The sequence below is a fragment of the Takifugu rubripes genome, chromosome 8 (genome assembly GCF_901000725.2).
Source record: "Takifugu rubripes chromosome 8, fTakRub1.2, whole genome shotgun sequence".
NCBI classification, from domain to species: Eukaryota; Metazoa; Chordata; class Actinopteri; order Tetraodontiformes; family Tetraodontidae; genus Takifugu; species Takifugu rubripes.
Window position 1 is genome coordinate 5,349,803 of NC_042292.1, and position 11,074 is coordinate 5,360,876.

Sequence of the window (11,074 nt, forward strand, 5' to 3'; positions counted from 1 at the left end):
CTTCGCTAAACCCTTCAATTGATTTGAGTTGTTTTTTTTTGTTAGATATTGATAGTTGAATATTTGCTTTGCTCTGCTGCTTACGCAGCTTTGGAGGACCTCAGGATGTCACGTTTGGCACTTTTCAGCTAATCGCTACTGTCTGAAGCAACTTCAGCAGGATTCGTTAGAAGCGTATAGCTGAACACTGCTGCATCTATTATCAGTGCCAGTGATGGCTCATGTTAGGGGAAGCCAAGGTAATGAAATTAATGAAATACTGCACATCCCATCAGAGGAAAGTGTAAAATTGGCTTGTTTCCGAATACTGCTATTCATCACAGCTGACACTGACACTCCTATGAAAATGGGCAAAAAAAGCCCCAAATCACTTGCAAGGTAAAGGTGCTTTTTTCTGGTCTTTGCTGCACCCCAATCACCAGAGAATAGACTAGACGCGCTTGGTAGTCATGGGATAGATTATGACTTGAGGTTTCCTAAGTGAGGGAAAGTGAAGAGTGAAGTTTGAAAAGCAACAGTGGCAAAGAGTAATGTTCTGATCATGGAAGATGTGCACACAGAGGGTGGAGATGCAGATCAAAATAAATAAAGTCGGCCTCAAGCTCTAGTGCAAACAGAGTGAAAACTAAATACAAATACAAGTGAGTCTTGTTTTTTGTCACTTTATGTAAGGCTGAAAACATGGCATATTTATTCATTATTGCCATAAATCACATGCACTCAATACAGTTCTATACACAGTACTTTATTTTATTTGAGTACAGACATTCAGCTCTGTTTGACATCAAATATCAGTGCTCTGCAACAACACAGTCGCGCAACCTGGCGTGCATGTAAGCATGAAGAAGCTGTAGGCACACGGATGTTTTACAGTAAAACCTCAAAAACAGGCACAAACATTTACAGACAATCAAACTTTAATGGTGCACACACGTCTTTGGGAAGTATTAATTCACTGTAGCAAAGAATTTGATGCTGAGCTCAGAAACAATAACAGTGGAGTGGAAGCTCTCCTTAGCCCCAGCTTCCCTTATTTTTACACCTTTTACAAGCTTGAAGATTATATGGACCCTTTCTTGTGTTGATTTAGCGTCATCCTGCACCAGAAACTTGAGCCCAGTTCAAGATGGTTTCATTTTTGAAGGATCGGATGCGGCAATATTTGCAATTCCCTGCAGTGCTGTGTAATTTAAACCCACGAATCCCATCTTCTCTCAATTTAACCGGCATCCATAAGTGAGGAATCTCCCTGCTTCTTTCTGGGAATTCATTTGTCACTCAGACATTGTTCTTCTAATATAAAGACTTGCTGCGTTGGTGGGCGGCAGATCGCATAACTGTGAGGTGACTAATGGAAGCAGTTTGGCTGAAGACATCCTCCTGGTTTCTATCTCGTCGGTATCGAATTGATTCTGCACTGATATTTTTCATTTTTGCTATATGGGGTCATTTTTGGATGTTTGTCTGATATCAATGCTGATCTTCTGAAAAGACATTTGGACTAAAAAAAACATTTTCTATGTTAAAATAAATGCAACTCCAGTGACACTTTAGCATAAAACTGCTGGATAAAATGGAAAGGGGGGGTTCTTCTGATCATCAGTCAAATATCTTTAGAGAAAATGGTCTGAAGAAAAGCATGGATTTCAAAAGAGCAAGACCCTTTTTAAGAACTCAAAGAACATATTAGAGGTTTTTTAAATAAATAAACCACTGGCTGTGTGCCTTACTCTTCAAAAACAATCCCAGCAGACATGGAACATTTACTCTCAGCCATTATTTAAAACAAAAATAAGTTAAACACTTACCTGCAATATTGTTTTGATGGTCTGTTTATTTTATACAATACAACCGGCTAATATTCATAATATATACCAATTATGCTTGCAGTCAGTGCCCTCTTACGTGATTATCATGCACAAATCTTTAGCGTATCTTAGACTGTCTTGTGCAAAGACAAAATGTCCCCATAGGCCTTTTGCACACGACCCTTCTAATATTCCCAAAATTCTGAGCTGTTCTAAGTCCTACAAAATTCCCTCTATTTAACTGAGCACGATATCATGTTAAGATATACTTTAATCTGTGAGTATCATGAACGTGCTTAGCACTAGGACGCTGCCTGGTTGTTATATGGACTCCGTGCAGGATGGTCTAAAACTGTCCTATAATAATATTTAGATAATATTCTTGAGTAACGTTCAAGGTTTATGTTAGTTATCATATGTCAATCATACATGTCAGTTTAGAATGTGGCATTTTGCAAGGCCTGAAGCCACTGTTGTAAACTATCGTCTGTATACTGTACTGCAACGCTATTTACAGACAAGCCCATCAATGAACACGGTGCGCTTGACATTTATTATTTCCAGTCACAGCCGCAGTATTTTAAAACACATTTGGAATTTTGGAAGTTTAAAATAAGGTTTCCTGCGGTTTTACTTAAAATCTGAGTGAGATTGAAGTCGCTCTTGTTAGATTCTTCTCAGTGGTAGACGGGTTTCAATTTTCAAGCAGTTTATTTTAATGGTTAGCACTTTTGTATATACATTTGAATATTTAAGCTGTCAGTATTGATCTTGTTTAACTCTTAGTGCTGTCCTGTTTGACATTATATTAAATGTGAAAAAGAAGCATGATTATTTTGGTTTTTGTCTGGCCAGTGACCAGAAATGCTCACACTGTTAAGGCGACCTCTTAATGGCTCCAGTTATTGGCTTTATAAGCCCGGTTCTTGAATAAAACTCGATTAATAACTTTAATCTAGGCCTACTTGGAGTCAGCACTGCAAATCTGTATCTACAAGCTGTTTCAGATTGGTATCAGCGGTGTTCATTTAGTAGTTTATCGGACCAGATCGGGAGCAAAGAACCTGGATCAGGAGAACCCTAGTGATTATCAAGAAACAGCATCAGTTCATCCTGGAAGCTGATATTTTCCTCTTTTTTAAACTCCTTTATCTGCTTCAGTTACAGGTTCATTCCATCTCTGTGTGCAGCTTTTGCCTAGTAAACAGTTTATATTGAGCATTTTTTTTAAAATATTTTGATGGGAATGGTAGACCCGAATAAACACATTGTTAGCAGATAAACACACATGCAGGTTGTTGCTGATGATTACAAACCTTATATCAAGATTGTTTTGGCAGGGTAGACCCTATTTTAAATTATCCAGCGGCATAAATATTAGCAGCAGCAAGCTGTTACTTCAAAATGAGTCAGCGTGCATTCATCATGGTTCCAGTGCGACATGGATAGAAATGTCATGGTTTCAATGCAAGAGGCAGCAACCAGCTTATAGAATGGGTAATTAAGCAGAAGAGGTCATGATGTAATGCAGACCCATAAATTAGACTCAAAAAGAACATATGTGAAATAGGAGTACCTCACTCTCCAGTCCAATAAATACAAATGTCACATCTTCAAATACTGTAAATGATCATAGTGCTTCGGTATTGGGGGGAGGCTCCGGGTACTCCAACGCTGGCTGAGGCAGTTCTAGGTTGGCTGGAGAATTCTGTTTGGCCAGAGACAATTTCAAATCGGAACCATGCGACAGTGCCAGACGGGTCTGGCAGACTGAGCCCCAGAAAAAGTGCAACACGCTGGGGGAGAGGAGGATAAATACCCAGGGGTCGATGATAGAGTTAACAGAGATGAAGCGGAGGGCAATAAGGTCCAGGCCGTGAGACTCGTGATTCCAAAGGGAGTTAATGTAGACTCTGATCTGAGAGAGAAATGGAGGAGAAGGTGGGGGAAAGGTGGTGAGTTAGGGGTGATCCAGAGTGGCTCACACATCCTAGCGGATATCCTGGATTAGTAATAAACCCTGTATAATACAACATAGGTAGGGGCGCCGTTTTGGGTGTTGACTGCCAGGTGTTTTGTATTTTACACTTTTATTACACTACACTTGTTCGATGCCAAGCTGGGCCGCATCCTTCATGTTTACATTATAAATGATTTCAGTGCCAGTGAAAAGGCCACAGATGTTTCACAGTGGCAGCTAATCCCATTGTTAAGGACCTGCTATCGAGCAGGACATCACATAAACCCGTCAGCATCAGTCAGGCTCACGATGCCATTCCCTTCCTGCTCAGTGCAGAATACACAGCACTGTGGTAAAAATGGTATTTTAACACAAGTCTGATTAGGGATAACTCATCCCCAAATCCAATTTCAATCTTAAACCATGACTTTAATGTTGTATGAAAGTGAGGTTAGGACTAAACATGCAGCCTAATTTACCCACATTTAAACAAATATCTTTGCAGATTTGAGAGGCTCTTTTTGCAGGTGATCAATCACAGCTCAGTCTTTCTCTTTGTGCTGCTGTCACAAGCTCTTCCTGAACCCGAGCTAATGGGCCTGCCGACGAGGCTCACAACTAGGATAACAGTCAACATTTAGGCTCATGAACGAGGCGGGCTCATGTCTGTACAAACAAGCTTTAGTCTTCTTCAGTCAAGCCAAATGTGAGATAAGCTGCACGGCCACATAACTGTTGCATAACCTTTTTATTTTTTGTACCGTAAGTGTCTTTATTTGAACCATTGTGGCCAATTAGAATGAGCAGCTGACTAATTTCTTCCTGTCTTTAATATGGTTTTTAAGTCTGGGATAGAACGATAAAAGGCTATAATGGGAAACAATAAAATCCCAAAGCTCTCAGCCACAAGGTTGGGAGCCAGCACATTAGTACAATCCATGGAAGCTGTGAATACAGCTCACAGGTAGGAATTCCTGCAGCGGGGGCCAGTTAAAAGACATGGGAATTAAGTCTATAAAGTTTTTATAAAACAGCCAAGGACGGACAGATGGGGGTCTTTAAGTGTTGAAATGTCTCTGCTTTTACTAAGTTGTTTTTTTTTTTTAAAAGAAACCATCATGTCATTGCTGTGAGGCCTTGAATAGGATAAAGCTGCTGTTTTTGTTTATCCTGCCTCAGCCGTGACACCCAGCCATGCGCCCACGTTCCACTACCCTCACAACAGCAAAGAGCGTTATAGTCTTAGACAAAGTTCTTGGGAATGAGCTGCAGTGAACAACATTCACATTGTTTGCCTTTGTTCTGACCAGGGTTCCAATATTTTAATCTCCACTTTCTTCATTTTCAGCCATAATTTTGACACTTGTCTGTTGTCCTGATGTGACATTGCAAGGTTTTAAAATATGGCCTATACCACATCAAACACTTCACCAGGAAATGGCTTCTGAGCAGCAGATTGATCGAACGTGAACTCAGTGTGTGCATGAAAGAAGTTCTGACTTCAGACTGTTGTGTCAGGTTACACACTGGACAGGCATGAACAATTTTAGAAGGCCCTTGATAAATTATGCATTTGTTTTAATTGATTAGCCTCAGATTAGTAGCCACAGGAGCACATAGCACTGTTTTATACTGTAATTGGATTCAAAGGAGGCTTGTACTAATCTACATTTGTTTGTGCAACCACAATATGAGCCAGTTACCCTTAGGTGATCCCTGAGCTTCTTTCAGTATCTCATTTATGCAGTTTCTTCTTATTATGTGTCATGAAGATTTTGGGCAAAGGAAAGTTTTGGCGCAAGCTGTAGCCATGGTGTGGTGGGAAATAGATTTATTTGTTTAGTAAAAAGCAGGAAGTTGGTGAGTCATAATTGTTGAAATTGCCTTGTCTGAATTTTGACTCATTCATCCGTCTGTCATATGACTGTGTGCTCTTCCTTGTGATGGTGTGATAATTGACAACTGTTTCAACATTTCAATTCCATATCTGTGTGAGTTTATATCATTCTGATTTTCCTTTAACAAAATAGCAAATAACTCAGATTATCTGTCTTCTACAATGCGACTGTTTGAATGCCGATGACAGGCTGAATGCAGCTGTACAGGCATCAGAACAGACTAAAGGCTCAACCCGTTAAAATGGATCCTAACAGCAATCCGGGAGTTTTGCCTTAATCTCTCACAAAGACAATAAGAAGGGACATTCAGCTTGGCTTAATCACTTCGGGCTCTGAATAATATACGGTAAAAGGTTCTCTACATGTCACCACATGGGAACAAATGGAACTGTCTGCCAATAGGTTAATGTGGCCTTTTGTCCAAAATATGATGAGAAGGCGACAGAGCGGAGATAAGTGCGGGTGTCACAGTCGGTGATTCACTGGTAGGTTTTACACAGGGCTCCCATTACAGGAATAATGCATCAGATGCAGCTGACATTAATGCTCCTGTGGCTTCTGCCTGCAGTGCTGACAGGTGCAGTCGCACAGGCATCCTAATATCCCAGCAGATTGACCTTCCTGACTGTTCCTCCTCAAGTCACGCTGAACTCAATGCAATTCCCACTCCCCAAGCAATGACCTGACCCAATTAAGACACATCTATTTGCACAAGAATATTTGCACTGTCAATAAGAGCTCCAGCACTAACAATACATTAAACTGAAATGCAAATTAGAACTTTTTGGTTGAGAATTACAACCTGCTAAAACATTGATAATAAAACACCCCAATTTCCTTTAATTCTTTCCTTCTGCTCTGTCTCACTCTATGTGTTTAGCCTTGTCATCTCTTCTACGGAGCCTTTTAATGAGGACATGAAGACAGCCGATGGTAAGCTGACACCAGCGTCCTTTACTTGTCTGCAATAATCCACAGCTGGTTGGGTCACTGTATGCAGTATTTTCAGCACATTTCAACAGACTCTGGGTTTCATGTTTTCCAAGAAAGATTGGAAGATTCATATTTTTACACATTTCTTTCATGCTGACTGTGTATCAGATCTATTTCATTTACAACGGCGCAAAAAAGTATTTAGTCAGCCACCAACTGTGCAAGTTCTCCCACTTAAAATAATGACAGAGGTCCATAATTTCCATCATAGGTACATGTCAACTGTGGGAGACAGAATGTGGAAATAAAATCCAGTAAATCACACTGTAGGATTTATAAAGAAATGATAAATTCCCGAGTAAAATAAGTATTTGGTCAATAACAAAAATTCAACTCAATACTCTGTAATATAGCCATTGTTGACAAATGTTTCCTGTAGGTCTTCACCAGGTTTGCACACACTGTAGCTGGTATTGTGGCCCATCCTTCCATGAAGATTTTGACCATATGACATTCTCAGAATCCTCCTCTGGGTCATCATGGTCACGGCAGGATTTGACTCCCTAGTAGTAGTGTGTTACTGACAGTAACCTTTGTTGCTTTGGTCCCAGCTCTCTCCTGGTCATTCACCAGGTCCCTGGTGTAGCTCTGGGATTTTTGCTCACGTTCTCATAATTAGGTTGAACCCAAAGGATGAGATTTTGGAGCCCCAAATCGAAGGAGATTATTAATGGACTTGTATGTCTTTCATTTTCTAACAATTGCTCCCGCAGATGACTTATTTACACTGAGCTACCTGCCTATTATAGATTCACTCCCAGCTATGTGCAGGTCTACAGTTTTGTTCCTGGTGCCCTTAGACACCTCTTTGGTCATGGCCATGGTGGAGTCTGAGTGTTTGAGGATGAAAATTATAGACCTCTGTCACCATTTTAAGTGGGAGAACTTGCACAGTCATGGCTGACTAAATCCTTTTTGCCCCGTTGTATATGAGTGTAAAACGACTGCTTGTGTGGAAGCAGACAGTCTCAAGGAAAACAGAGCTCATACTTCTTGCTGCAGTCCTGCCTTGGTGACCCTGCAGATGATTACGGTAAATTAAGTGGGATGCAGAGTTTGGCAAACTACATGGAAAAATGAGTCTGGCTTTTTCAAGTAGTGGCTGAAACACAGCAGCATCCGAGGTGACACATTGCACAAAATCATAGCATGGGTACAGGTATTAGCATGGGGCAAACGTAGAGCGGTCCTGAACAGCAAAATACAAACCCCGTTATTCAAACAGCACAGGGTTTGATACATTTTTAGAGATTTAAGTTCCTTTGGAACAACCCAAAATATTCTGTGCCTTATATCTAATGTATTGCTGTTTGTTGTCTGTATGACATAATCATTTAAATTTTGGGCTCTCATATGAAACCTGTTTTTCCGGGCTTTTAAAAATATATTCAGTTTAAAGTCTCATATTCCAAATTGGAATAAATAACAGAAGAATCTCCCTATAGCTGCTCTTTGAAGTTATTTTTAAAAGCATGCTTTAAGAAACTGTATGTGAAATATGCATCTTCTTACCACTAGAGGCAGCGTGCAGATGATGAAGATGATGGTCATGAAGACCAGCAAGACCAGGTGCTCCACCTCCTCAGCCAGAGACGTCCCCTTGCGGACGTTGTTGGCTCTGCTGCTGCTGCTCATGATGCCGCCGTTTCTCCTACGGCGCTGGTACATCTTGAACAGGTGGTACACCACAAAAGCGTTGCACGTCACAATGGCCAGCACCAGCATGAGCATAACAGTGGCGTACATGTTGGCGTAGACTCTCTCTTGTTTTGCCTTTGGGTTCATGTCGATAAAGCACCATGTGCCTGGACAGTATTGTACGTAAGAACCAAACCCCACAAAAGGTAAGAGACAGAACGATGTACATACTAAAAACACAAGTGGGATTGTGATGTAGGCACATTTCTTGGTGACATACTGGTTGTACAAGTAGGGGTACCCAATGGCGAAGCATCTCTCCAGCGCCATGGCAAACAGGAGGGACATGGTGGCCAGGCTGAAGAAAGTCATGCTGACACCAAAGTATTTGCACACAGTTTGGTTCCCAGGCCACATCCACACCAATGTTGTGTTTTGAGAGTAAGAAAGCTGCACCAATGGACTGACCAGACAGGTGCCGGCCAGGTCTGTGACTACCAACGACGTGATGAGGATGTTGAACAAAGTCCGCTTCCGCGTGTTCCTGGTCCTGGCGTCTCGACATCGCCGCATTTCCAGGACGACCAGGGCCACCACGTTGCCAAAGATGCCAGCAGCGAACATGATGGCGCTGATGACGGGACTCTCGGTGGAGTCGATGTTGAGCTTGCTGTGACACAGGTCGTTTACTGTATCCATGATGGTTTTCTTTAATGGCTCCTTTTAACGCGGGAGGAATTCTTCCAGAGAAGTCACAAGTGTCTCCGTAAAACGTCAGCAGCCATCCTGCTCGAACCCAGAGGAAGAAAGAATTTTACCGATCATACAAACTTCATACTCATTACCAGCAATACAAGTAAGATTAGTCCATTTGGCTAATTTGTAAAATCAAAACAAATTTAGAAACCAAAATCCCAGGCTGATCCATCAGTTCAAAAAAATATAAAACCTTGATAGGCTCCAGCTCTTTTGTCCACCAACTGGACAAAGATCCAGAAGATCCTGCATTATTTGTAGTTTTCTTTTTTGTTTTTGACATCAGTAATTTAGAGAGTAACAGTCAGTCTGATCCCACTGTGACAAAGGTGTGAGTAAACTTTCTCCAGCCATCCAAACACTCAGAAGTGCCATCATCGCCACAGAAAAATGGAAAGTTTTGCAAATAGGTGCTGTGAATTTGAAGAGCTTGACCGTTGCTCTACTGTGTTTTGCTATTTTGGAACCAAAATGGTCCTGTTCCTCTCCCACCAGTTAATACTCATCCTCTGACACCTTTTTTGTTAAACCTCTTGGTATGCTAGTGGTTTCTCAGCACAGGCGTAAGTAATGCTTTACATATGTTGTGCTTTAACTCGTAGCACTTTTATTGGGTAGGTGACTCAACTCTTTGTTGTGGAGAATATGTCTTCTATAGTGATTATGGCTGTATTCACTGCACTTTATTTAAACTGCTTTAAAAAGTGCAATGTCCACCCCCAAAACACAGAGCAGATCTTTACCAGATGTGGTGTCTGTGTTTTGAACAGCCTTTAATGGTGTTCGGTTGTATTAAAACGGTAAAATTCCAGACATGAAATCGAATTAAAGTGAAAAGATTATGTCGTTACGGGTAGTGTGCTGTTACAATTATTTAAACTTGATAAACGTGATTTATTTCCAAACATGATCCGGACTGTATGGAATATGACATTTATAAATCACATTTACTTGGAAAATGCGCACTTATTGAATTCGAACTCTTCCAGCGTCAGCGTGTTTTGGTCAGCAAAGAAAACCAGTCTTTTGGTGTCAAGTTTTCTGCGTAAAAGACGCGCTGACAGAGAACAGCGCGCTGAAAAGTGTCGCATATGCGCGCTGAAAAGGACCCAGATAACAAAGTTCTCACCTTATTTAAGACTCGCTTCCCGGCTTAAAGACGTTCACGCCCTGGTGATGTAGTCCACTTGGAGCCGAAATGGAGCAATAATTCGCAGATGATCCTTTGTGTCGGTGCGCTCCGGTTTAAAGGTGAGTATGGAGAGGGCGAGGCGCACGGCATGAATGAACGGAGCACGGGGCGGTGACGTCACGCTGCCTGAGCACACACCCCCGCAAGCACACACACACACATGCACACCCCTAGTTCTATCCTGGTTACTCCAACTATTTATAAGATGCTTAGAATTTTATTCTTATAAATTAGTTTATGACTACTTAGAAACCTTAAATAAAAGTGGTGTCTTAGTGAGTATACATCCTAATCAGACTTTGGGGTTGTTATTTACCATCCTGTACACTAATTAAGCAAAATAAATATATCTGATCCAAAGACAGAATTACAGCAGCCACACTCTTCATGTGCACTTCAAAACCACAACAGGAAAACAGCACTGGGGCCAGTTCATATGTCTTTGCCTCCAAAAATATTTACATGCTCTTGGTTGAAAGAATGATGGAAATACATTTTCCTGTACACTCCCCTCAGAAGGAGAGATAATGCTGCTTTCTGCAGATTAAAGCGGCATAAATGGATTCATCATCCGCAATGCAACAGTTTTCTGTCAATCGTTTAAAACTTCTCGACAGACATCGTGTCTGCTGAAAGCTCTGAAGTAACAGCAGCTTCATTTAGAGCCATTATCATCCTCCTAATCGCGATATTTTACCATTACTCCCATTATTTCCGCTTTCTCATCTGCTCCATTTCTTGGCTGTGCATTTTAGCGTTTCCTCTGAGTAAAGTCATGCATTTAATAAAAGCTTATGGTGTAAATATGTTTTACAAACGTTTTACAACG

General features: G+C 41.1%; 1 protein-coding gene across 1 annotated transcript; it reads right to left on the bottom strand.

Annotated features, from left to right (window-relative positions):
- Positions 1-631: 631 nt before the first annotated feature.
- On the bottom strand, positions 632-10,335 carry ptger2a (prostaglandin E receptor 2a (subtype EP2)). Its single transcript, XM_011606140.2, has 3 exons — positions 10,183-10,335; positions 8,172-9,083; positions 632-3,726 (listed from the first exon to the last, which is right to left on the bottom strand). Exons 2-3 carry the CDS (start codon positions 8,994-8,996, stop codon positions 3,439-3,441), a joined length of 1,113 nt encoding a protein of 370 aa, XP_011604442.1. The 5' UTR covers positions 8,997-9,083; positions 10,183-10,335; the 3' UTR covers positions 632-3,438.
- Positions 10,336-11,074: the final 739 nt, after the last annotated feature.

What these genes read in the sequence shown, in the direction of transcription:
- ptger2a (XM_011606140.2), bottom strand. Translation starts at nt 8,996, where the DNA reads ATGGATACAGTAAACGACCTGTGTCACAGCAAGCTCAACATCGACTCC. An exon ending in TCTGCACGCTGCCTCTAGTG is followed by an intron (nt 3,727 to 8,171) that starts GTAAGAAGATGC and finishes TTTCTCTCTCAG; the next exon opens with ATCAGAGTCTACATTAACTC.